The sequence below is a fragment of the Pristiophorus japonicus genome, chromosome 6, assembly GCF_044704955.1.
Source record: "Pristiophorus japonicus isolate sPriJap1 chromosome 6, sPriJap1.hap1, whole genome shotgun sequence".
NCBI classification, from domain to species: domain Eukaryota; kingdom Metazoa; phylum Chordata; class Chondrichthyes; family Pristiophoridae; genus Pristiophorus; species Pristiophorus japonicus.
In genome coordinates, this window is record NC_091982.1 from 73,390,639 (window position 1) to 73,417,675 (window position 27,037).

At 44.6% G+C, this 27,037-nt stretch overlaps 1 protein-coding gene across 2 annotated transcripts in view; it reads right to left on the reverse strand.

Moving 5' to 3' along the window:
- LOC139265691 (exocyst complex component 1-like) overlaps positions 1-27,037 on the reverse strand; it is a 222,386-nt gene that overhangs the window by 182,422 nt on the left and 12,927 nt on the right. For both annotated transcript variants that reach the window (XM_070882938.1, XM_070882937.1), the window contains exons 2-3: positions 14,860-14,990; positions 10,870-11,029 (exon numbers count right to left, since the gene is read on the reverse strand). In XM_070882938.1, the coding sequence (XP_070739039.1) occupies positions 10,870-11,029; positions 14,860-14,990 (291 nt within the window). The remainder of the gene's footprint in view (positions 1-10,869; positions 11,030-14,859; positions 14,991-27,037) is intronic.

Below are 27,037 nucleotides of genomic sequence, written 5' to 3' on the forward strand. Positions count from 1 at the left end.
AATTAAAAGATGATCATGGTCGCCTGTGATGATCACCAGTCAAATTTCCAGCCACATTGTCCAGTCCCAAATATGACGAATTGTCACTTGGGTGAGATACCAGCAGGTTACCACCACTGCATAAGTCACTGCCTTCTGGAGAGGAGGGGTGAGTAAAGAAAACTTGAGGACCAAAAGAAAAACAATGTAAACTCTAGTGGCATAGTAATTCAAACTATCTTTTTTCACATATAATTCCTACTAAAAAGAAAATAGGCATTGCAACTTAATGCATCTTCTAATGCAATAACAATGAAGCAGCTTAGACACTAATACATTTTTTTTTAAATGTATTGCCCCCAAACTGACTGTCTTAAAACAATGAAGTGACTCATTCTTTCAATTTAACAGTTCCTACAAATATACCTTGGACAAGGAGGTGAAAGTATTTTTTCTGTTAAGGTCCTAGATGAAGTGAATTTAAAGTAGAAACATTGGGGTCGAGTTTCACTGCCATCACCTAGCATTAATGGTGCGGTAATGGCCTCAAAATAGGGTCGATAGCCTTATTGGTGTAGTGGCCGGCACCATTGTAAAAGGGGTCTATATCTAGGTTTGCAAAGTGCCCATCTGTTTCAGGCAATAGACCTCTATTAATATGGAAATCAGGCTCCTATGATGTTACTATAACCCCGATTATCATTTTAGGTAGGAACTGGTCGGAACCTGCTCAGCGCATGCTTCAACCAGTTCTACGTGCAATGGAAACGAGGTCCAGTAAAGGCAAGGCAAGCTATTTTGGTGGGTCACGAAGGAGCAGGAATACATCTCCAAGGATCACAAAAATAATGTGGGCCACTGCCACCCTGGGATCCTGATCCCGATCATAACAAGCCCGCTCCCTCCACGACTTATCTTCCCGGTGGGAGCTCCAGCCCATTTTCCTGTGCTGAAATTCATGAGCTGCGTCGGGATGCCTACTTGGCGCCCTGCAGCTCACCATGCATATTAGGCTGGGGCCTCAAAATCACAGGGGCCACTTGCCAACGTAATGGGCTTCCAATCAACACATTCCGCCGATCGGATGCCTAAAAGTCAAAATAGACCACACTGTGTTTGTATTTCATACTTCACATCATCCCTTGTTAAACTAATATAAAATAAAAATAGAAAATGCTGGAAATACTCAGGAGGTCAAGCAGCATCTGTAGAGAGAGAAACAGAGTTAACATTTCAGCTCGATGACCCTTCATCAGAACTGGTAACAGGTTTTAAGCTTGTAACACTAAGCTGGCTTGGCTCATTACAGAGGTAGTGACAGAACACTGCAGAAAAAATATTCTGTTAGCTGTGGATAAATAAAGTTATTACTTAACTTAATCTGTTAATACTTCTACAACAAAATGGCATAAACTCCCTCAGGTATTTTTTGAGATGGTAGGAGGAAGATGCAAGTCCCAATTTTGTAAAAGTGCCCACGCTCACCTGTGGCATAGGTGTTCAGTGCTGGTATTGGAGAGAATTGGCTTCATCAAATTTTGTGAGCAAGGCCCTCTCCGTCATTTGAAAAGGCTCCCTGCATATGGAAAAGCTGTGCAGGAAGTCTGGCCAGGCATGCTATTGGTTAAGAGTAACAAAATCTAATCAGTTAGCAGTACTTAAAAAAGCTGCTGCTGGCCCTTGAAGCAGAGAGCAGTTTTGATCAACACGCCTGCCAATTTTTTTTCTATGAATGCAAATGGCTGCAAGGTTAAATATGGACAGAACAACTCCATTCAATGGCGATACCTTGGAGGTCCTGCTGCTGGCTGTGCTGACACAGGAGCAGTACCAGAGGACTAGAGGGTTACTAATGTTATACTACTATTCAAGAAAGAGGAGAGTGATAAACTAGGATACTACAGGCTTGTCAGCATAACATCAGTAGTGGGAAAGTTATTGGAAACCGCTATCAGAGATAAAATAAACTTTCAAGTGCTGTAGTAGATAGTGATGAGGATAGTTGTAGGCTTCAGGATGACATATACAGGATGGTGAAATGGGCATGTATGGCAGATCGAGTTCAATGTGGAGAAGTGTGAAGTGATGCACTTTGGGAGGACTAATATGGAAAAACGTATCCTATAAATGGCACGATTTTGAAAAGTGTAGATGAGCAGAGAGACCTTGGTGTCCATATATACAAATCCTTAAAGGTGGCATGGCAAGTTGGTTAAAAAAGCATATTGATTACTTATAGAGGAATAGAATATAAAAGCAAAGAGATCATGATAGAACTTTATAAATCACTGGTTACACCTCCAATGGAGTGTTGTAGACAATTCTGGGCACCACACTTCAGGAAAGATGAAAAGATCTTAGAGAAGGTTAAGAGATGACCTAATAGAGGTTTTCAAGAAGATAAGAGGGTTTGATAGAGTAGATAAAGAACAATTATTCCCTCTGGCAAGTGGGTCAATAACTGGAGATCATAGATTCAAAATCATTAGCAAAAGATCTAGAATGGATTTTTCATTGAGAGTTGCCGGGATCTGGAACGCTCTACCTGAAAAGATGGTGGAAGATGATTCCATAAATATTTTTAAAAGGCGAGTTGGTCAGGTACTTGAGGATGAGGCACTTACTGGGTTGCGGACAAAAAGCGAGGATGTGGGACTAAACACGACTGCTCTTTCAAAGAGCCAGCACAAGCACGGCAGGCCGAATGGCCTCCTTCTGTGCTGCAAGTTTCTATGATTCAATGAAAGGAACGTGGCACTATTTGAGACAAAAGGTTACCTCTTGTCAAAACAAACATTACCTAGGAGAAAACAAAAAAATTGCATCAGGAAAAGTTCCAAGGCAAATGTATCCACCCCCTGCCCGATTGTATACATGTTTGCTCTCAGCTATGGAAGGTATGGCATCTGTGAAAAGGTTTCTCTCCTGCACCCTTATGAAGAGATTGTTTACTCCTTGCAGCATTCTTTCATAAAACAGTAAATGCGAGGGCACAACTGGAGTGGGGCACAATTATGCATTGCAAGTAGCAGTTAAATGTTCAACTCACAAAGAGTACTGCCACCAGAAACACTGATAGTTTATTTGAAAGACTTGGCTCTGGGAGCAAGGTGGTGTGGGCACAAAAGGGTTTGTAATGATTATGTACTTTCCATCATCTTTTTACATGACTTCTGTTTACAGGCCAAGCCTGCACACAACCAAAGGGCCCGGGGGGTGGGGGGGGGTGGGTGGCGGCAGGCAGGGTGGTTTGAGAGAGGGGAAACCAGTCATGTTAAAGCAGTGCACTAGCCATGAATCCCTCACCCTTTTCAGCCAAGAATCTGTAGAAAGAATTGAGGAGGGCAAGTTTAAACATGCGGGGGCCGAAATTTCCCCCCGCGGAAGTTGGGGCAATGTGGAATGAACACCGCGATGACGTCATCACGGTGTCTCGTCACCATGGCTCTTCCCTTCACTTAAAAAGAGAGCCTTCGCGATTTTAAAACTTCGGTCCACTGCGCCACCAGGGAGGGTTTCAGCCGGGCAAGCGACCTGGCACCCAAGATGAGATGCCTGCTGCCTGTTGCTGGCCCAGCCGAACCCGGGGGCATAACTGTCAGGCCAACATGGCAGTCGGCCAACAAAAACAAAACATGGCGGTAGCGGCAATGTATCCTCCCCTTTAAGTGAAGCCGCACCGCTGTTGCAGAAGGCCACAGCCTCACTGGACCACTGGGAAAAAAAAAAAACAGGTTTTGGCACCGCCAGGCGGACCGAAGATTTTTAGAAGGGAATTTCGCCGTCGGAGGGGTAGATCGGGGCTGTGCACAGATCAGCAGCAGTGGAGCGGTGGGATCGGGGCACTGTCGGGAAACCTCGGAAGGGCAATTGGACCATCAGCGGCCATTCCGCAAAGTCGCTGGCTACTCCACTCCACAGCGTGGCCGCCAATCTGCGGTGGTAACAGGCCTTAAGAAAAGGGGCAATTTCAGCCCCGTGGTGTTATCACTCAATGAATTCATCTTAATCCTTCCCAATCTCACTTTTTAATATTCCCTGCTGGGCTATACGTACTAAGCAGTTGCACAACACATCCTGATGGTGCAGCCTCATGGAGGGAAATTTTAGCATGGTGGAGCACGTAGGGGGGATGGCACACATCGGGAAGCTGGCTCCAACCTGCCAACTTCCGCATTTCGCTCAAGCGCATTAGGCTGTGTGTGTGTAACCCCCTCGGGAGAGGCTGATTGCCAATTAACATGTTAATCACTCAATTAGATTGATATTTACATCATTTTCAAGTTTAACATTGGGTCCATGGGTTTCCCGGGCTTCCTGAAAGTCACCAGTGAAGACAAGGCGAGAGCAAAGCGGCAATTGAGCGGGCTGAACCAAACGCAAGGAAATACTGCAATAAATACTCAGTACTCACAGCTGCTTTCTTACCTGCTCTTGGGAAAAAGTTTTTTCCACAGTACTTTTGATCATGGCTGATCTAAGTCAACCCCACCTTCCCACACTAACCCTATATTCCTTGATTCCCTTAGTATCCAAGTTTTTATCAATCTCAGTCTTGAAATATACACAACTAAGCATCTACAACTCTCTGGGACAGAGAATTCCAAAGATTCACAACCCTTTGAGTCAAGAAATGTATCCTCATTTCACACTAGTGTGACACCCCTAGTTCTAGACTTCCCAGCCAGGGGAAACATCCTCCCACCATCTACCCTGTCAAGCCCTTTAAGAATGTAATACATTTCAATGATCACCTCTCATTCTTCTACACTCTAGGGAATATAAAGAAAGAAAGAGTTGGATTTATATAGTGCCTTTCACGACCACCAGATGTCTCAAAGCGCTTTACAGCCAATGAAGGACTTTGAGTGTAGTCGCTGTTGTAATGTGGGAAATGTGGTTGCCAATTTGCTTACAAGCAAGCTCCCACAAACAGTAATGTGATAATAACCAGATAATCTGTTTTTTTGCTATGTTGATTGAGTGATAAATATTGGCCAGGACACCTTCTTCAAAATAATACCATGGGATCTTTCACGTCCACTTGAGCGCATTCGGGGCCTCAGTTTAACATTTCATCCAAAAGCCAGCTGTGCAGTGTTCCCTCAGCACTGCACTGTCAACCTAGATTTTTTTGTGCATAAGTCCCTGGAGTGGGACTTGAGCCCACAACCTTCTGACTCAGAGGTGAGAGTGCTACCCATTGAACCACAGCTGACATATAGGCCTAGTCTACTCAATCTCTCCTTATAGGACAATTACTCCATCCCAGGAATCAATCTAGTGAACCTTTGTTGCACTCCCTCCAAGGCAAGTATATCCTTCCTTAGGTAAGGAGACCAAATCTGTACGCAGTGCTCCAGGTGTGGTCTCACCAAGGCCCTAAATAATTGCAGTAAGACTTCTTTACTCTTATGCTCCAATCCTTTTGTAATAAAGGCCAACATACTTTCCTATTTTCTTGCTGTACCTGCATGCTAAATTTCTGTGATTCATGTACAAAGACATCCAGGACCCTTCGAATACCAACCTTTTCCAGTCTCTCACCATTTAAAAAATATTCAGCTTTGTTATTTTTCCTACCAAAGTGGATAACTTCCCATTTCTCCACATTATATTCCATCTGCCATATTCTTGCCCACTCACTTACACTTCCTGGTTCAGACTTTGCGTTGGGAATTTTAACCTGGAGGATCATGTGGGTTTGGGTGTGATAAAACCAGCAAAAATGTCAGTATGTCAGAAAACCGGCTCCAACCCGCCAACTTCTGCATTTAATTGGAGCACGTTAGATTACTTGAGCTCAACCCCCTCGGGAAAGGCGGGTTGAGCTCAAGTAATTGCTCAATTGGACGATATTTCAATGGTCTTTTAAATTTAATGGTGCATCCAAGGGTTTCTCAGGCTTCCTGAAACTTGCCAGTGAAGGCAAGGCGAGAACACAGTGGCAATTGAGGGCGCTGAATCAATCTTATGGAAATACTCTCATAAATACTTAGTACTCACAGTTGTTTTTTTCTTATCTGCTAGTGAGAAAGGATTTGTTCGCAGTACTATTGCTGAAAGGTTATTTTTTAATACCTTGGAAGTTTTCTCAATCACATCAGGATGGGTGGCACTATAACGCTATAACTTACTTAGATTGGACCACAACCTGTTCAGAGACCTGTAGCTGTGCAGCAGATTGGGGAGCAGTTTGGGGGGGGGGGGGGGTGCGGGAGGCAGCAGGGAAGCAGAGAGCGGGAGAGGGGAGCAGCACCAGAGAGGGGGGGACAGCACCAGAGAGGGGGGGACAGCACCAGAGAGCCGGGCAGCTCGCAGGAGGCACTACCTGCAAAACAGGGTCGACTGGCATAGACCGAGTTTCCTTGACAGGTCTGGACAACAGTGCTTCAGCTTCAGGGGGCTAAGCTGTTGTCAGGTGGTGGCAGACATCTGCAGCCTGCTAGAAGGCGGCCGGCTGCCTGCTGAACTTAGTGGCCACGCATTACCAGTGGCTGTCAAAGTCACCATTACCTTCCACTAATTTGCCTCCGGATCCTTCCAGGGCTCTGTCGGAGACATATCCATGATCTCCCAGTTGGTAGTCCACAAATGCATAAGGCTGGGGACTGATGGCTTGTTTGCCAGGGCCGGCAATTATGTCAACGTAGCCTGCGATATCAATCAGAATGGGGGGCGTTTGGGTTTGCAGCTCTAGCTGGCTTTCCAGTGTCATTGACTGTAGACACATGGAAATCTGGACACCCACAAATCACCCAAGAGTATTCGTCAACCACAAGGGCTTCCACTCCATCAATGTGCAGCTGGTGTACAACCACAAAAAGTCATTTCTGCAGGTGTGCACCAGATTCCCAGAGTGATGCCATGAAGCTTTCATTCTGTGGCAGTTAAAGCTCCATGTCTTTGGACCCGCAAGCAGCCTTATGGGATGGCTACTAGGAGACAAGGGATACGCACTTCAAACTTAACTGATGACACCCGTCAGAAACCCGAGCGATAAAGCGCAACAGCGCTATAATGAATGCCATACAACCACCAGATGTGAAATCGAAGAAGCCATCAGCATGCTGAAGATGCGCTTCAGGTGCCTAGACATATCTGAAGGCGCTTTCAGTAAGCACCAGCCAGGGTCTCCAGAATGGTCGAGGTGTGCTGCACAACATTGCACAGCAGCGAGGTTAGGACCTGCAGGAGGAACAAGGCGAAGATCTCGGATCCTCCTCTGACAATTCGAAAGGGGAGGAGGAGGAGGAAGACAAGGAGGAGGAAGGTGATGAGGGCATTTCACCCTTAGCTGCTCACATTGCTGCCTGGGATGCCCTTATTAATGCAAGGTTCACTTAGGTTGTGGACCCATGTCAGAAGCACATGCGACAGCCACTCATCCCTTTCACCCCACTCACCCACCCGCCACCAATGCCAGTCCTGCAAAAAACCAACCACCCCTTGAACATCCCCCCACTGGTCCGATCAATTTATGTCTTCCCATTCATCATCAAATAAGTTAAAAAGCAACTTGCCAATCAGCAGCCAAGAATGGACAAGATGGGAAAGTGGTGCAAAATTATAATATTTATGTGACTTAACTATAAACAACAGAAACTTAACACAAAATGTTCGCATACACCCATGTGCATAGCCTTGTGCAACTATGAAGCCTTACTCTTCCTTTTTCTATTACTCCTATGTGGTGCAACCCCTGTATCTTGAGCAGAGGCTGCTCAGATCCCTGCTCTGACTGCTGAGATGCTCTTGGCCGACGTCCTCCGGGTTTTGGAGGCCATGAGGGCCCCGCCAAAGACTGCTCTAATTGTCACCATCATCATAGACAGTCCCTCGAACGAGGATGACTTGCTTCCACACCAAAAGGGATAAGTTTGCAGATGTTTCAATGAAGGACCCACTATTCCAGTCCTGAACTCCAGGGGTGGAAGATGCCTGTGCGTGAAATTTTTTTAACGTGTGGTGACCGTTGCACATCAGCCACTACATGGGCTTGACAGAGCTCGGCCTTTATCCAATGGCAAGGGTTAACCAGGACGACTGGAGACCTGCTCTGTTGCACGGACCTAGTGCGCACACATATCAGTGTGGACTGGCCGTGCTACTCCTGGGCCTTCGGCTCTTCTGGGCCCCGTACCCCCATTTGCCGCACCACCGCCACAAACATTCGCCACACCTCCACCACGATCTAATTGTACCTGTGCAGGAGCAGAGTCGTCCATTCGGAGACGAGACAGCATGTGGACAAATGACTGAGGTGGAGCAACGGTTGAGAAGAGGAAGTGCTTTGAGTGGAGTCCCCATTTCCATATTCCTTTTCACCTCATCCCTCTCATGGTCCAGCTGCATTTCACATCGCTACCAATGTGGTGGTGAGCACTTTGGTGCAGATCAGGGTAGGATTGCAAGGCTAAAGTATATATCATTCTATTTAAGGTGATAGACATGTTGGCATCCAGAGTCTGCACAGCCGTGTATGGACTCAGTTGTTAGCTGTTGCTGATGTTCCATGGAGTTGGCCATTCTATCCATGCAAGAAGGCATCACATTGCCCTGTGATATCAACCCACTTATGCTTGAAATAGACACCTCCATTCTCTCTACAATCGTCGTCAGTGTACTTGGAACGCCTGTCAATGCATTGCATATTGCTGCTGCTCAATGATACATTGACTGCCCCGGTGTATACCATTTGCATATAGCTGAGTAGAGCTTCAAGAGGGCTGCAGTCTCTGACGTGGACTCTCTACTGCTGTCCCGTCACCACAATGCGTGTATCTGAACTGATGCATGGTATGTGTTAAGTCCTGACTCTAATGTCCTGACTTACACGAGACACATGCTGAAGTCAAGGTCACTCAGGACCTGCACCTTTAACTCCAGCTCTCCAGTCCTGCACTTGACGGAGACCTCCCTTTATATACCACAGTGGGACAGGTATGGAGTGTCTCCTGCAAGTGCACTCCTGGTGGTAAAATATGCTTATTGTTACAGGTCATATCCAGTTACAGTCATGTATAGCATGGTAAGATACAGTTATATACAGTAATGTGAGATACATGACAGTATGCACAAGTCCTGTGATGGTGAACCCTCAGAAGGACTCAGCTCCTCTGAGGAATCATCGGCAGCAACCTCCACAGACTTCTGCAGCATACATGAAGGCCCCGTCAAAGATAAAAGACATGAATTAGTCCTGGCAAGGTAAGAATGTTGCAACTTTATGAAGATGATTATATTTCACTCACTGTTGAAATCAAGTTAACATGACTGAGTACTGTATGACAGGTGGGTTGGTAGTTACCAGGTAGCTGGGAGTTCCCCATCTCAGATGGGCAGGGACGCTGAAACTACATTGATCTCCAGCGCCTCATCTGCACTTGTCAGTTGCGAGAAGTTTGGAGGACCACCCCCAGGTCTCTCCCTCTCCTTCATGTTCTGTGCTCTTTGCTCCTGTAACGAGGGAAAGACCAGACCTCTGAGATAATGGCATGTGTTCACCCAATAGATGGAGTGCATTTGGAGAGCGAGAAAGAAAAGAAAAAGTTGCATTTATATAGTGCTTTTCACGACCAGCGGACGTCCAAAAACGCTTTACAGCCAATGAAGTACTTTTGAAGTGCTGTCACTGTTGTAATGTAGGAAACGCGACAGCTTCATTTGCACGCAGCAGCCCTCACAAACAGCAATGTGATAATGACCAGATAATCTGTTTTAGTGATGTTGATTGAAGGATAAAAAGGCCCAGACACCGGGGATAACTCCCCTGCTCTTCTTCGAAATACTGCCATGGGATCATTTAAGTCTACCTGAGAGAACAGGCGGGGTCTCAGTTTAATGTCTCAACCGAAAGACGGCACCTCAGACAGTGCAGCACTCCCTCAGTACTGCACTGGAGTGTCGGCCTAAATTTTTGTGCTCAAGTCTATTGAGTAAGACTTGAACCCACAATCTTCTGACTTAGAGGCGATGGTGGAGGGTGCTATCAACTGAGCCACAGCTGACACTGGAAAGAATGTGTAGAGGCATGAAATTGCATAATGAAGAGGGTAAGTGATAGTGGTGGATGGATAGACAGGATTATGAGGAAATGTATAGATAGAGAAGGATGGGTGTGTGTGCAAGGTAAGTGGGTGCAAGGAGTGATGTCATGGAGTAGGCTTGACAAAGCAGAGTGCGGGGGATTGGGCTGATGCTGGTTAGGTCATTAAACTTCTTCCTGCACAGCATCCAGGAGCTTGGCACTATGCTCCTGCTGTTACCTACTGGGCAATCTCCAACCACGCCTTTTTCATTTTTGGCACAGGTTTTGTCCTCCCATTGCTGGGGAATAGTAAGTTCCTCCGGCTTCTCACAGTCCCTAGCAGCCCATCAAGTGAGGCATCAGTGAACCGGGGCGCAGGCTATGAACATCCAGAATCCACTCTGGAACTTCCTCTTCTCTTTTTCCCAACTCCAACTCCTCCAAATTGCATCTTTAGATTGGCCCTTTAAATACTGGAGTTGAGGTCGTGTTATGCAGATTCTCATCACCTCCACTGCTGCAGATTGGAAGTAAAATTATGAGGTGGCCGAGTTAAAAAGCCACCGACAGACGTGCTGAACATACTTCTGGATTTGCTATATGATATCAATCCCACCTGATCCCCCGCCCGATCCCCCCCCCCCCCACGCCCCCACCAGTGCGTCTCTTTGTTAATATTGGGGCCACTGTCTCTCAGATAATCACACCGTGGAAAATTTGGCATGTAGTCATGTGATCAATTTTATGGCCCATACTGGTGGCAGAGCCTCACAAAATTTTAAACATTGAGAAACTGAATTTTACATTTTTGTAAGAAGTGTTAACAGAGAAAAAAAGAACCATACATTTGTGGATTTTACCTTCTAAAATATGAGAACTGATGTTTACAAACTTAATTCTGTTGTGCAGATAACGTCGATTGAGCTTGAAGAGACAGGACATGAAGTTATTTTTCTCTCCTGAATTACTGGCAATCCACTTGTATACTTTATCAAACTGCAAATCGAATTCGGGGTTATCCTATAGAAAAAAAAAGTGCAACATCAACTCTCGGGTACAAGAAACATTTACAATACTCAAAATATTCAACTATCACATGTACATAATTTTCAGTCTCATTCTAAATGTAGGCCTAGAGTATCTTCTCGGCAGTTCATATGCCAGCAGATTTACAGTTTGTGGAAAGGCAGAAGTTGGTTATGTCTCTATTGCCAACTTGCACTTTGTTCAGAATTTTAATACACTGTATACAAAAATATCTCTCTTCTTCTTGGACATGATTGTAATATCTGCAAAAAATATTTGTGGAAGAGGGATATTTTTTCAGTAACAATAGTTAAAATTTGTAAAAACAAGAAATCTGAGTTGCAAAGTAGTAACTCCACAGGTAGGTCAGGTTCCACAAGAACTATCCATGAATGTCTTCTGAGTGCACAAATGGAATTACATGGGGTAATTTTAACCCCCAGAATGTGGGAGGGGTTAAAAATAAAAATGGGAAAACCAACCCACCTCCAACTAGCCCCCTTCCAGTTTTAACGAACGCAGGACGGAGGTGCGGGTGACCAATACGCTCTCAGGAGACGGATCGGTCACTAAAATCTTTGAACGAGGCTGCGTCCTTCCATTTTAATCTATGTTTTAATTTTAACACCTGCAGGCCAGGATTCCCAAGCTTCAGGAATTCCTGCAGATGAAAGGAAGCGAGATGGGCTCGATCCAAGAGGTAAGTGCCTTTATTGCATTGCTTGTGGGCCAGGAGGAGCTGTAGTGCTTCCCCAGGCCCAACAAGCTTACCTTGTAAACATCTCACGATGGGACCCCACAATTGGCCAACACCTGGCCCCCCGCCCATGCTCGATGCCCTCCACCCCCCTGCCCCCCATAATGTTTGATTCTACACCCGCCCATCCCACCCCACCTGCCCCCTACCACCAGCGATGTCCGATTCACCTCACACCCCCGAGATGTCATGGCAATGGAGCAGTGTAGCGATTTGGGTAAAAATAAGCAGAGTGTGACAGGAAAGGAATAATAGTAATAGTGCATCAGCAAATAAGGTGAAAGCAGGGAATAATGGTAAAAAGTTAAAATTAAAGACTCGTTCTCTGATTGCACAAAGCATTTATAACAAAATGGACAAATTAGTAGCACAAATAAAGATAAATGGCTTTGATCGAATAGCCATTAGAGACATGGTTGCAAGGTGACCAAGGTTGGGAACTAAATATTCCAAGGTACGACATTTCAAAACAGGCAGAATGGAAAAGGAGGGGGATAGCCCTAAATACAAAGGATGACATGAGGACAGTACTGCGAAAGGATCTTGGCTCAGAAGATCAGGAAGTAGAATCAGTATGGATGGAGAAAATAAATAACAAGGAGCAGAAAACACTGGTGGCAGTAGTTTATAGGCTGTCAAGCAGTAGCTATACCGTTGAACAGCATTAATCAAAAAATAATAGGAGATTGTAACAAAGGTAATACAATAATCATGGGGGACTTTAATCTTCATATAGACCGGCCACAGTATTTATGTGGCTGGTCCAGTTACGTTTCTGGTCAATGGTGACCACCAGGATATTGATGGTGGGGGATTCGACAATGGTAATGGCACTGAATGTCATGGCGAGGCGGTCAGATTCTCTCTTGTTGGAGTTGGTCATTGCCTGGCACTTGTGTGGGGCAAATGTTACTTGCCAATTTTTGGCCCAAGTCTGGATGTTATCCAGGTCTTGAAGCACTCTGTGGCCGCATGCAGCATTTTCTGAGGAATTGCAAATGGAACTGAACACTGCAATCATCAGCAAACATCCCCACTTCTGACCTTATGATGGAAGGAAGGTCATTGATGAAGCAGCTGAAGATGGTTAGGTCTGAGGAACTCCTGCAGCAATGTCCTGAGACTGACAGATTGACCTCCAACAACCACAAGCATCTTCCTTTGTGCTAGGTATGATTCCAGCCAGTGGACCGTTTTCCTCCAATACACATTGACTTCAGTTTTACTAGGATTCTTGGCAGTCATTCACATCTCACCTCTGGAATTCAGCTCTTTTATCCATGTTTGGACCAAAGCTATAATGAGGTCTGGAGCAGAGTGGTTCTGGCGGAACCCAAACTAAGCATTGGTCAGCAAGTTATTAGTGAATAAATGCTGGTTGATATCACTATTGACGATAGCTTCCATCACGTTGTCGGTGATTGAGTGTAGGCCGATGGGACAGTAATTTTGGCAGGATTGGATTTGAACTGCTTTTTATGGACAAGACATAGCTGGGCAATTTTCCACATTGTCATTAGATGCCAGTTTTGTATTTGTCCTGGAGTAGCTTGGCTAGGGGCACAGCTAGTTCTAGAGTACAAATCTTCAGCACTACAGCCGGGATGTTGTCAGGATCCATAGTATTTTCTGTATCCTGTGCATCAGCTCTTTCTTGATATCACATGGAGTGAGTCGAATTGGCTAAAGACTGGCATCTGTGATGGCAGGGGAATCAGATGGAAGCCAAGATGATTCATCCACTCAGCACTTCTGGCTGAAGATGGTTGCAAACGCTTTAGCCTTGACTTTTGCACTCACGTGCTTGGCCCCGCCATTGTTGAGGATGGGGACGTTCTGTTAGTTATTCACAACTGGATGTGACGGGACTAAAGTGCTTTGATCTAATCTGTTGATTGTGGCTTCGCTTAGCTCTGTCTATAGCATGCTGCGTCTGCTGTGTAGCATGCATGTAGTCCTGTGTTACAGCTTCACTAGGTTGGCACCTTATTTTCAGGGTAAGCCTGGTGCTGCTCCAGGTATGCTCTTCTACACTCCTCACTGAACCAGAGTTGGTCACCTGGCTTGATGGTAATGGTAGATTGAGGGACATGCCAGGCCAAGAGGTTACCAATTGTGATGGATTCTGCTGCTGCTGATGGCTCACAGTGCCTCATGGATGCCCAGGTTTGAGCTCCTGGATCTATTCTGAATCCAAACCATTTAGCACCATCGTAATACCTTACAACACGATGGAGGGTGTCTTAGTGTGAAGATGAGACTTTGTCGCCACAAGGACTGTGTGGTAGTCACTCCTACCAATACTGTCTACTGTCATGAACAAATGCATCAATGACAGGTAGATTGGTGAGGACGAGGTCAAATAGGTTTTTCCCTTGTGTTGGTTCTCTCACCACCTGCACAAGCCCAGTCTGGCAGCTATGTCCTTCAGATGCTCGGCCAGCTCGGTCAGTTGTGCTGCCATCGAGCCACTCTTGGTGATGGACATTTTCATTCACAGCATTTCCTGTACAGGTATTATATTTAGCTAAACTAACGTGGACTTAAAATGAAAAACAACTTCCCTAAACTTTAGCAAGTTCATTCTATGAGCAGCTGAGTCATATGGACCAGGAAGATTCCAGGTTCAATCCTGATACATGCCCAGTTTCCTGATCTCAGCTGAGTTCCCAAAACTGTGCAATTGCCTTGGGTTATGGATGACAAAAAAAAAAAGAGTCCAGCTTCCTCCTCTTGATCTCTATCCAGCGATCCCTACTGAAAGTACATTTGTCTAGAGTTTGGGCAGACAGAGTTAAATTCAAGCGAGATTTTTCAGACAAATAACCTGCTGACAGTTATTGTCAAGGCTCACACATGAATAATATCCGATGGGGTAAGATACCAGAGGGCACTCAGGCTCAAGGGGGTAAACATCAGCAATAACACAAGACCTACAGAAGAGGAGAGAAATTGGAAAGAAGAAAACAAACACTTAACATTCCTTTACCGTCAACTCTCACATACTCTTCTGATTTACAATTATGACAGTCGCAAAACAAATTAACAAAATTGTATCTCCTTCTACCTTCTCTGCATTCTTCCCGTCAACAACCAGTAGATCCTCAAATGACCACCATGCCACTTGTTTGTAGACATCACCTTTATCAGCTTTTTTAAATTTCACAAGGGAAGCTTGATATGGACGATCAGTTGACACTGCACAAGCAAATAAATATGGAATCATTACATTTTGTAGTTTGTTGCCATTGGGAACAAACAAATTCTGTTATGTTTGATGCACTCCAGCCCATCCAAATTGAACTTGGATCCAATGTTAATAGCACAGATGAAAGCTGACAATGGTTGAAAATCCAGCCGATTCAGTGCCAAAATGAACACTTTATTTTCAGGATTTAGGGCCTCGGTAATAACAATGCCACTCCCCACGACAGGTGGGAGGGGGTTAGGTAAACCATCAAATGTGCGAAACATGACCCCAACCCAATGCGCACGTTGCCAATTTTACTCCGGCGGGTTTTGTGGCATCAATGTCCTGTCAAGGAGAGGCAGGACACTTCCATAACATGTTTAAAATCGGGCTCCCACAGTGCAACTGGGAGCTCGATTTAAAATTCGCTGCTGCTGCGCGTGTTCCCAGGGATCGTGAAACCAGTAGTGAAAGGGCGCGAGAGCTTCAGGCTCTACAAGGTAAGTGCCTTTTTAGCATTCCTTGTGGACCAAGATGAGTAAGAGTGCTCCCATCCAGCCCCTCAAGGAAGCCTTCAGCATACCCTCTACCAATATCAGCCTCTCTCCCCCCTTCCCAGTGGGAGAACCAGTGGATGTGGTGTATTTGGACTTTCAAAAGGCTTTTGACAAGGTCCCGCACAAGAGATTGGTGTGCAAAATCAAAGCGCATGGTATTGGGGGTAATGTACTGACGTGGATAGAGAACTGATTGGCAGACAGGAAGCAGAGAGTCGGGATAAACGGGTCCTTTTCAGAATGGCAGGCAGTGACTAGTGGAGTGCCGCAGGGCTCAGTGCTGGGACCCCAGCTCTTTACAATATACATTAACGATTTAGATGAAGGAATTGAGGGTAATATCTCCAAGTTTGCGGATGACACTAAACTGGGTGGCGGTGTGAGCTGTGAGGAGGACGCTAAGAGCCTGCAGGGTGACTTGGGACAGGTTAGGTGAGTGGGCAAATGCATGGCAGATGCAGTATAATGTGGATAAATGTGAGGTTATACATTTTGGGGGCAAAAACACGAAGGTAGAATATTATCTGAATGGCGGCAGATTAGGAAAAGGGGAGGTGCAACGAGACCTTGGTGTACCATGGTTCATCAGTCACTGAATGTGGGCATGCAGGTACAGCAGGCGGTGAAGAAGGCAAATAGTATGTTGGCCTTCATAGCTAGGGGATTTGAGTATAGGAGCAGCGAGGTCTTACTGCAGTTGTACAGGGCTTTAGTGAGGCCTCACCTGGAATATTGTGTTCAGTTTTCTAATCTGAGGAAGGACATTCTTGCTATTGAGGGAGTGCAGCAAAGGTTCACCAGACTGATTCCAGGGATGGCTGGACTGTCATATGAGGAGAAACTGTATCAACTGGGCCTTTATTCACTGGAGTTTAGAAGGATGAGAGGGGATCTCATAGAAACGTATAAGATTCTGACGGGACTGGACAGGTTAGATGCGGGAAGAATGTTCCTGATGTTGGGGAAGTCCAGAAGCAGGGGACATAGTCTTAGGATAAGGGGTAGGCCATTTAGGACTGAGATGAGGAGAAACTTCTTCACTCAGAGAGTTGTTAACCTATGGAATTCCCTGCCGCCAAGAGTTGTTGATGCCAGTTCATTGGATATATTCAAGAGCGAGTTAGATATGGCCCTTACGGCTAAGGGGATCAAGGGGTATGGAGAGAAAGCAGGAAAGGGGTACTGAGGGAATGATCAGCCATGATCTTATTGAATGGCGGTGCAGGCTCGAAGGACCGAATGGCCTACTCCTGCACTTATTTTCTATGTTTCTATATTTCCCCCCCTGCCACACCCCACCCCCTCCCCCCCAGCACCAACCTTCCACCCTCCCAAACATGATTGCTGCCCTTTCCCCTCTCCTAATTGCTGAGGACCATCCCCAAAAGTCCCCGGCTGCGCCCTCCTGCCACTGGTTTTCCCTTGCAGCCATGGACCAGGCTGCCAGACTGGAAACACATTAAAAAAAATGATAACGAGATCCTGCCAATACGTTTGGCAGGGACTCCTCGTCCCCGACTTGATCAGGTTTTTCGGCTTCCCAGCAAATATCAGAGCCCAGGTTTTATTTTAGAATTATATACAGATCTATCACAAAGGTTCAAAATAAGAATGCTGCACTTTTACCCTCACCTCAATAAAGAAAAACTAGTCTTATGAAGAAACATTCTGACTAGTGCTTTGTGAACTTTAATGTTAAAGCAAAAATCATGAAAATCTAGAGACAGGTGGGATGAATGCAGTAGCTTTTCTAGTATTACAGTAGAACATCTTGGTTTCAGCAAGAGTAACTAAATTTATAACTGGGATTAAGCATCTAAGCTACAAAGAAAGGCTGTGGCGATTGTGAATGTTTATGCTTGAGAAGAAAATGGTCAGTTGAGATCTTATTTAAAGAGACAGAGAAAAAATTAGCCATAATATGTTTGATATAGTCACAAATTCTACAATGGAGAACAGATTCAAGCTCAGAAGAGGAAAGGTATGTGAACTGAAAACAATATCCCTTCATATCTAAACATTACTTGGAGAATGATGACTGTGTGGAACGGACTGACCACGGAGACAAATTACATTGGGTTGTTTGAGAGCTGGCTGGATGGATATTTGGTGAGGGAATTGATTGTGGGGTATGATATTAAGTGTTGTATTTTTTCCAGACTTTGGAAGTAGTTCGATGGACAATAATGGCTTTTTCTAGTACTTTGCATTCCTCTACATCAGTAGCTTGCGAAGTGTTTCACCTTCAGAAAGAGTAAGAAGAAAAATAATTCACATATTATCTGCCTTAGTAGTTTTTTTAAATTAGCTTTCTAGACTAACAAGAACAGGAAATAATAGGTAAATTAAAGACAGTAAATTCAAGATTTACACTATAGTATGTGTTAATTAACATTACTTCTTGAGTTTTTCCTGTGGTGATTCCTCGGTTACCTATGCCTGTGGTCAAGGCACTTATCTTTCATCCCTAAGGATTATGGGTAAATATCATTAAGCACCAATACTTTCTAAGTAAAGCCCACTTTCTACATCTCATTTTCTCCGTCTAAAAGGAAGTCACAGATGATGGAATTTACAAAAGGATATTGACAGAAGTGACTAATGAGTTTTTCCTCAGGTAATTTAGAGTTTGCATGCTCCATTCTCGTCAGGCATGCGGGGTTAAAATCAGGGCTTCATTCTTTCAGTCTGTCTGTATCTTTATAAGAACATAAGAACATAAGAAATAGGAGCAGGAGTAGGCCATTTGGCCCCTCGAGCCTGCTCCGCCATTCAATAAGACCATGGCTGATCTGATCATGGATTCAGCTCCACTTCCCTGCCCGCTTCCCATAACCCTTTACTCCCTTATCACTCAAAAATCTGTCTATCGCGCCTTAAATATATTCAATGACCCAGCCTCCACAGCTCTCTGGGGCAGAGAATTCCATAGATTTACAACCCTTAGAAGAAATTCATCTCAGTTTTAAATGGGCGACCCCTTATCCTAAGGCTATGTCCCCTAGTTTTAGTTTCCCTTATGAGTGGAAATAGCCTCTCTGCATCCACCTTGTCAAGCCCCCTCATTAACATATAAGTTTCAATAAGATCACCTCTCATTATCTCCCACTCCCACCTCCATATCATCTTTGACCTTTTCTAATCGTCAACAAAACGCAGGTAAGATAATTAGATGGCTTCTAAATTCAACCGGTGTTTAATCAGAACATTGTCATTATTTTACACACTCACACCTTTTTATTTACCTCCAAGCTTTTTGAAATTTGTCCTCTAGATTTTCCTCAATTAATTCTGAAAAACATTTGAGCAGACACTGCTGGAAGCTAAAGAAAATAATATATTTGTCCACATACCTGATTGAATGCTACTCATGCACCTGGAAAATTAGCTACAATGCATTACTCTGCAGAATTTAAGTTCACCTTACAGCATCGTAGCTCTGAGTAAAAATAACAACTCCAAGCCCAGGTTTTTGGGCTGAGGCCTTCAATTAAAAATGTTAATGAAGGCATTAAAGATCACAAAGGCAATTTAATTAATAAATGTAATTCTGCTATTATGAAATATGTATTTTTTTTAGATTTGGTTAAAATCTTATTTTGGACATTAGAAATTTGAGTTCCTGAGGAAGAAAATGGCAGATGGAAAAAAAAGGCATTTTGGAGAGAATTGTGGGAACCTCTCAGAAGGCTTGCAGTCAGAATGAATTGTCTTTCACCATAAATGTAGTCATAGGAATTTATAATGGAAAATTTGACAAAAATTGTGACAAAATTGATAACAGAAAGTTAAATGGTGCAGAGAGACATAAGATTTTTTAATATACTGTATTAGATATGCATGTGCAGTCACATTACATTTATAGACTATTTTTTCTAAAAATCAAACTATAGTAAATCTCTGCTGATGTTTTATTAGTGAAGTTCTGGCAACTGTAGACTGCCTGTTGCTATTAAATAAATCAGAGCTGAATTTCCAAAGTTGAAATGTTAATGTCTGGATGTCTCAAAAAGGTCAGTAAATGCCTCAAGGGAATGACTTGTGTGTGATGAGTCAATGTGCTCTTAGCTCCAGAAGATCAGCAGCAAGAACTTGTTTGACAATAACCATAATAATTGAGCAGGGAACATAGGAAATAGGAGCAGGAGTAGGCCATTTGGCCCCTCGAGCCACTCCACCATTCTATAAGATCATGGCTGATCTGATCTTGGGCTCAGCTCCACTTCCCTGCCCGCTCCCCATAACCCTTCACTCCCTTATCGCTCAAAACTTTGTCTATCTCCAGCTTAAATATATTCAATGACACAGCCTCCACAGCTTTCTGGGGCAGAGAATTCCACAGATTTACGACCCTCAGAAGAAATTCCTCCTCATCACAGTTCTAAATGGGCGACCCTCTATTCTTAAACTATGCCCCCCAGTTCTAGATTCCCGCACGAGTGGAAACATCCTCTCTGCATCTACCTTGTTGAGCCCCTTCAGTGGGGCCAAGTTTCGGCCTGAGTTGCTCCTGATTTTTCGGAGCAACTGATTTAGAATGGAGTATCTTAGAAATTTGAATTCTCGGCATTTAGTTTGCTCCAGTTCTAGTCAGTTAGAACAGTTTCACTTTGGAACAGAATTTTTTTTTCAAAAGGGGGCGTGTCCGGACACTTACGCCTGTTTTCAAAGTTTAGGCAGTGAAAACTTACTCCAAACTAACTTACAATGGAGTAAGTGCAGATTTTTGTACGTTCGAAAAAACCTTGTCTACAGTTTAGAAAATCAGGCGTAGGCTACAAATTAGGCGTAGAGAAAGCGGGGGGGGGGCTAGGGTTTAAAGGGAAGTTTACAAACATTAAACACTTCAGTTTTACAAATAAAGAGCTATCATCAATAATAAATGATAAATACATCAATAAATCAACCAATAAACCAATTTAAAAAAATTAATAAAAGATTTTTAAAAATGTTTTTAAATCAATAAATAAAACATTTTCTACTTACCGACTGCAGCACCGGGAGTCCTCCAACAGCGTGCTGGGACGGCCCCCCCAGTATGTCTCTGTCAGTGTCTCTATCTCTCTGTCTGTCAGTGTCTGTGTTTCTCACAGCGAGGGGTGGAGGGGGGAGGTGGAGGGGAGGAGAGGAGGAGGGGGGTGGGGAGGAGGAGGAGGTGGGTAGGGGGGAGAGGAGGGGGAGGGGGAGAGGGGGGAGAGGAGAGAGGGGGAGAAGGGAGAGAGGAGAGAGGAGAGAGGGGGATAAGGGAGAGAGGATGGAGGGAGGGAAGGGAGGGAGAGAAGGGAGAGAAGGAGGCTGAACGGCCGGGCCCAAGACTTTGGGCTGGATTTTCAGGTAGGTGGCGTCGGGTCTCGGGGGGTGGTCGCGGAGGTCCGGCGGGGGGGTAGGGGGAAGAGTCGCTGAGGTCCGGGGGGGAAAGCAGAGGTCGAGTCGGGTCCGGTCGGGTGGGAGGAGCCTTATTCACGCAGCCCCAGTGAGGCCATTCGGCCAGGGCTAGGGGCTGCATGCTTCGGGCCCCTCCCACAGTTTTGGGCGCCTGGAGCTACTGCACATGCGCGCCCACTGTAGCGCGCATGTGCAGAGGTCCCGGCACTGTTTTCAGTGCAGGGACCTGGCTCCACCCCCGACAGCTCGTGCTGCGCCGCGCCCAGCTCCAGAGGGCCTGCAGGGAGCTGGAGAATAGGTAAGTTTTTTTTAGGCGCACTTTGTCGCGCGAAAAACGGGCGACCAGTTCCGGGCTGCGCCGTTTTAGGCGCGGCCTGAAACTTGGGCCCAGTATCTTACGTGTTTCAATAAGATCCCCTCCCATTCTTCTAAACTCCAATGAGTATAGGCCTAACCTATTCAACCTTTCTTCATTAGTCAACCCCCTCATCTCAGGAATCAACCTTGTGAACCTTCTCAGAACTGCCTCCAATGCAAGTATATCCCTCCTTAAATATGGAGACCAAAACTGAACGCAGTAGTCTAGGTGTGGCCTCACCAATACCCTGTACAGTTGCTTCCCTGCTTTTATACTCCACCCCCCTTGCAATAAAGGCCAACATTCCATTTGCCTTCCTGATTATTCGCTGTATCTGCATATTAACTTTTAGTGTTTCATGCACAAGGATCACCTCTGTACTGCAGCATTTTGTAATATCTCTCCATTTAAATAATAATTTGCTTTTTTATTTTTCCTGCCAAAGTGGATAACCTCACACTTTCCCACATTATACTCCATCTGTCAAATGTTTGCCCACTCACTTAGCCTGTCTATGTCCCTTTGCAGATTATTTGTGTCCTCCATGCAACTTGCTTTCCCACCCATCTTTGTATCATCAGAAAATTTGGCTACATTACACTCAGTCCCTTCATCCAAGTCATTAATACAGATTGTAAATAGTTGAGGCCCCAGCACCGATCACTGTGGCACCCCATTAGTTACCGTTTGCCAACCGGAAAATAAACCATTTATCCCGACTCTCTGTTTTCTGTTAGTTAGCCAGTCTGCTAATCATGTTAATATATTACCCCCAACCCAATGAGCTTTTATCTTGTGCAGTAACCTTTTATGTGCTACCTTATCGAATGCCTTCTGGAAATCCAAATACACCACATCCACTGATTCCCCTTTATCCATCTTGCTCGTTATTTCCTCAAAGAACTCTAGCATAGAAACATAGAAAATAGGTGCAAGAGTAGGCCATTTGGCCCTTCGAGCCTGCACCACCATTCAATAAGATCATGGCTGATCATTCACCTCAGTACCCCTTTCCTGCTTTCTCTCCATACCCCTTGATCCCTTTAGCCGTAAGGGCCATATCCAACTCCCTCTTGAATATATCTAACGAACTGGCATCAACAACTCTCTGCAGAAGAGAATTCCACAGGTTAACAACTCTCTGAGTGAAGAAGTTTCTCCTCATCTCGGACCTAAATGGCTTACCCCTTATCCTTAGACTGTGATACCTGGTTCTTGACACACCAACTTCGGAAACATTCTTCCTGCATCTAACCTGTCCAGTCCCATCAGAATTTTATATGTTTCGATGAGATCCCCTCTCATTCTTCTAAACTCCAGCGAATACAGGCCCAGTCGATCCGGTCTCTCCTCATATGTCAGTCCTGCCATCCCGGGAATCTGTCTGCTGAATCTTCGCTGCACTCACTCAATAGCAAGAACGTCCTTCCTCACATTAGGAGACCAAAACTGAACACAATATTCCAGGTGAGGCCTCACTAAGGCCCTGTACAGCTGTAGCAAGACCTCCCTGCTCCTATACTCAAATCCCCTAGCTATGAAGGCCATCATGCCATTTGCCTTCTTTTCACCATCTGCTGCACCTGCATGCCAACCTTCAATGACTGATATACCATGACACCCAGGTCTCGTTGCACCTCCCCCTTTCCCAGTCTGCCGCCATTCAGATAATATTCATGTTTTTGCCACCAAAGTGGATAACCACACACTTATCCACATTATACTGTATCTGCCATGCATTTGCCCACTCAACTAACCTGGCCAAGTCACCCTGCAGCCTCTTAGCATCCACCACACAGCTCACACCGCCACCCAGCTTAGTGTCATCAGCAAACTTGGAGATATTACTCTCAATTCCTTCATCTAAATCACTGATGTATATTGTAAAGAGCTGGGTTCCCAGCACGGAGCCCTGCGGCACCCCACTAATCACTGCCTGCCATTCTGAAAAGGACCCGTTTATCCCAACTCTCTGCATCCTGTCTACCAACCAGTTCTCTATCCACATCAATACATTACCCCCAATACCACGTGCTTTAATTTTGCACACTAATCTCTTGTGTGGGACCTTGTCAAAAGCCTTTTGAAAGTCCAAAAACCCCACATCCACTGGTTCTCCATTGTCCATTCTTCTAGTTACATCCTCAAAAAATTCTAGAAGATTTATCAACCATGATTTCCCTTTCATAAATCCATGCTGACTTGGACCGATCTGGTCACTGCTTTCCAAATGCGCTGCTATTTCATCTTTAATAATTGATTTCAACATTTTCCCCACTACTGATGTCAGGCTAACCGGTCGATAATTCCCCGTTTTCTCTCTCCCTCCTTTTTTAAAAAGTGGTGTTACATTAGCTACCCTTCAGTCCATAGGAACTGATCCAGAGTCGATAGACTGTTGGAAAATGATCAGCAATGCATCCAGTATTTCTAGGGCCACTTCCTTAAGTACTCTGGGATGCAGACTATCAGGTCCTGGGGATTTATCGGCCTTCAATCCCATCAATCTCCCTAACACAATTTCCTGACTAATAAAGTAATAATCTCAGGATTGCTACCAGTGCCACGTGCTAGTCAGACTAGGAATTGCAGGATAGCTAAGATGAATATGTGGCTTGAGGAGTGGTGCAGGAGGGGGGGATTCAAATTCCTGGGTCATTGAAACCAGTTCTGGGGGAAGTGGGACCAGTACAAACCAGATAGTCTGCACCTGGGCAGGAGGGAGTGTGTCCTAGGGGGAGTGTTTGCTAGTGCTGTTGGGGAGCAGTTAAACTAATATGGCAGGGGGATGGGAACATATGCAGGGAGACAGAGGGAAGTAAAATGGGGACAGAAGCAAAAGATAGAAAGAAGAAAAGTAAAAGGTGGAGGGCAGAGAAACCCAAGGCAAAAATCAAAAAGGGCCACATTACAGCAAAAGTCTAAAGGGACAAAGTGTGTTAAAAAGACAAGCCTGAAGGCTCTGTGCCTCAATGCGAGGAGTATTCGTAATAAGGTAGACGAATTAACTGCGCAGGCAGCTATTAACGAATACGATAGAATTGGGATTACGGAGACATGGCTCCAGGGTGGCCAAGGCTGGGCACTCAACATCCAGGAAGAATAGACAGAAAGGAAAAGGAGATGGGGTAGCGTTGCTGGTTAGAGAAGAAATTAACGCAATAGTAAGAAAGGACATTAGCTTGGATGATGTGGAATCTGTATGGGTAGAGCTGCGGAATACCAAAGAGCAGAAAACGCTAGGGGGAGTTGTGTACAGACCACCAAACAGTAGTAGTGAGGTTGGGGACAGCATCAAACAAGAAATTAGGGATGCGTGCAATAAAGGTACAGCAATTATCATGGGCGACTTTAATCTACATATAGATTGGGCTAACCAAACTGGTCGCAGTACGGTGGAGGAGGATTCCCTGGAGTATATTCGGGATGGTTTTCTAGACCAATATGTCGAGGAACCAATTAGAGGGCTGGCCATCCTAGACTGGGTGATGTGTAATGAGAAAGGACTAATTAGCAATCTTGTGCGAGGCTCCTTGTGGAAGAATGACCATAACATGGTAGAATTCTTTATTAAGATGGAGAATGACACAGTTAATTCAGAGACTAGGGTCCTGAACTTAAGGAAAGGTAACTTTGATGGTATGAGACGTGAATTGGCTAGAATAGACTGGCGAATGATACTTAAAGGGTTGATGGTGGATAGGCAATGGCAAACATTTAAAGATCACATGGATGAACTTCAACAATTGTACATCCCTGTCTGCAGTAAAAATAAAACGGGGAAGATGGCTCAACCGTAGCTACCAAGGGAAATTAAGGATAGTGTTAAATCCAAGGAAGAGGCATATAAATTGGCCAGAAAAAGCAGCAAACCTGAGGACGTGAAGAATTTTGTAATACAGCAGAGGAGGACAAAGGGTTTAATTAAGAGGGGGAAAATAGAGTATGAGAGGAAGCTTTCTGTGAACATAAAAACTGACTGCAAAAGCTTCGATAGATACGTGAAGAGAAAAGAAATTAGTGAAGACAAACACAGGTCTCTTGCAGTCAGAATCAGGTGAATTTATAATGGAGAACAAAGAAATGGCAGACCAATTGAACAAATACTTTGGTTCTGTCTTCACTAAGGAAGACACAAATAATGTTCCGGAAATACTAGGGGACCGAGGGTCTAGCGAGGAACTGAAGGAAATCCTTATTAGTCAGGAAAGTGTGTTAGCAAATTTGTCAAACATGATTTCTCTTTCATAAAACCATGCTGACTCTGCTTGACTGTATTATGCTTTTCCAAATGTCCTGCTACTGCTTCCTTAATAATGGACTTCAGCATTTTCCCAAGGGGTGTTACATTTGCGGTTTTCCAATCCGCTGGGACCTCTCCAGAATCCAGGGAACTTAGGTAGATTACAACCAATGCATCCACTATCTCTGCAGCCACTTCCTTTAAGACCCTGGGATGCACGCCATCAGGTCCAGGGGACTTTTCCACCTTTATTATTTTATCAAATACTTTTTCTTTAGTGATAGTTTTAAGTTCCTCCCTCCCTATAGCGCCTTGATTATCCATTAGAAGGATGTTTTTAGTGTCTTCTACCATGAAGACCGATTCAAAATATTTGTTCAAAGTCTCTGCCATTTCCCTGTTCCCCACTATTAATTCCCCAGTCTCATCCTCTAATGCACCAACGTTTACTTTAGCTACACTCTTCCTTTTTATATACATTCCTGAGAACAGCTATTCAGAATCAATTAGTACAGATGCCAGTGCTGTAACTGGATGCAAATTATGTTCGACTTTCAGTATTGCCTTTTCCAATAATATTCATAGTTGAGAAAATCATGAATAATATAATGATTTCCATTTCAGACAATTCAGGCTCCCATGATGGCTTAGTCAATTTATCACTCAATGTAGTACTGGGCCACAAAACATGAGTAGAATTCAACACTCAATGCCTGGTTTGTGCTGTGTTACTTCCAATTTGAAGTAGCTGTAGAATCACGACAATTGGCTTCACTGCTTCTGGCCAAGTCGGAGAAAAGGGAAAATCCACCATCGTCTTCCATTTGATTATTACATTTCTAGTGGGAGGACAACATCAGGTTTGGCTGTGATACCCTATTCACAGACAATAACCTCAAAGCACTCTGTCAAAAATCCTCCATGCATTCTTTGTCTGGATTCCCAAATAAAGAACATTCACATGAGCAAGGTGCCTGAGGAATTCTGAACCATTGGACCACACCTCAGCGTGAGTCAAAGTCTTCAAGAGATTGGAGGAGGAAAAAGAGACACTCATTGGGGGAGGGGGTGGCATGCAGAAGATCTCTTGATGACCTATCAAAATGTGCTATTTACATAATACAGATAGTTTGTATTACACCACATTTGTTGTCAATGTTTTACAATTATTTCCAAACCCGGCAATGACCAACTTGAACATACCCATAAAGTCAACCTCAAATGAGAATAAAAATTAGAACAAACTCCTACCACATCATATATCGCAATTACATTTTATGAATGAACTGATTAGCATTGAAGCAGGTAACACACAAGCACTTCACAAACCACGGGCCGGATTTTTCTGTGAAAATAATGATGAGGCTAACAGCGCTCACCTTTATTTATGCACAGATCAGACAGCAACTTCTGGGGAGTGCACATGCGCAGTGAAATATGAATATCTAGAGGTTTCAGTCAGGGGGACGAATTAACTGCGCAGATACCAGTTAGAAACATAGAAACATAGAA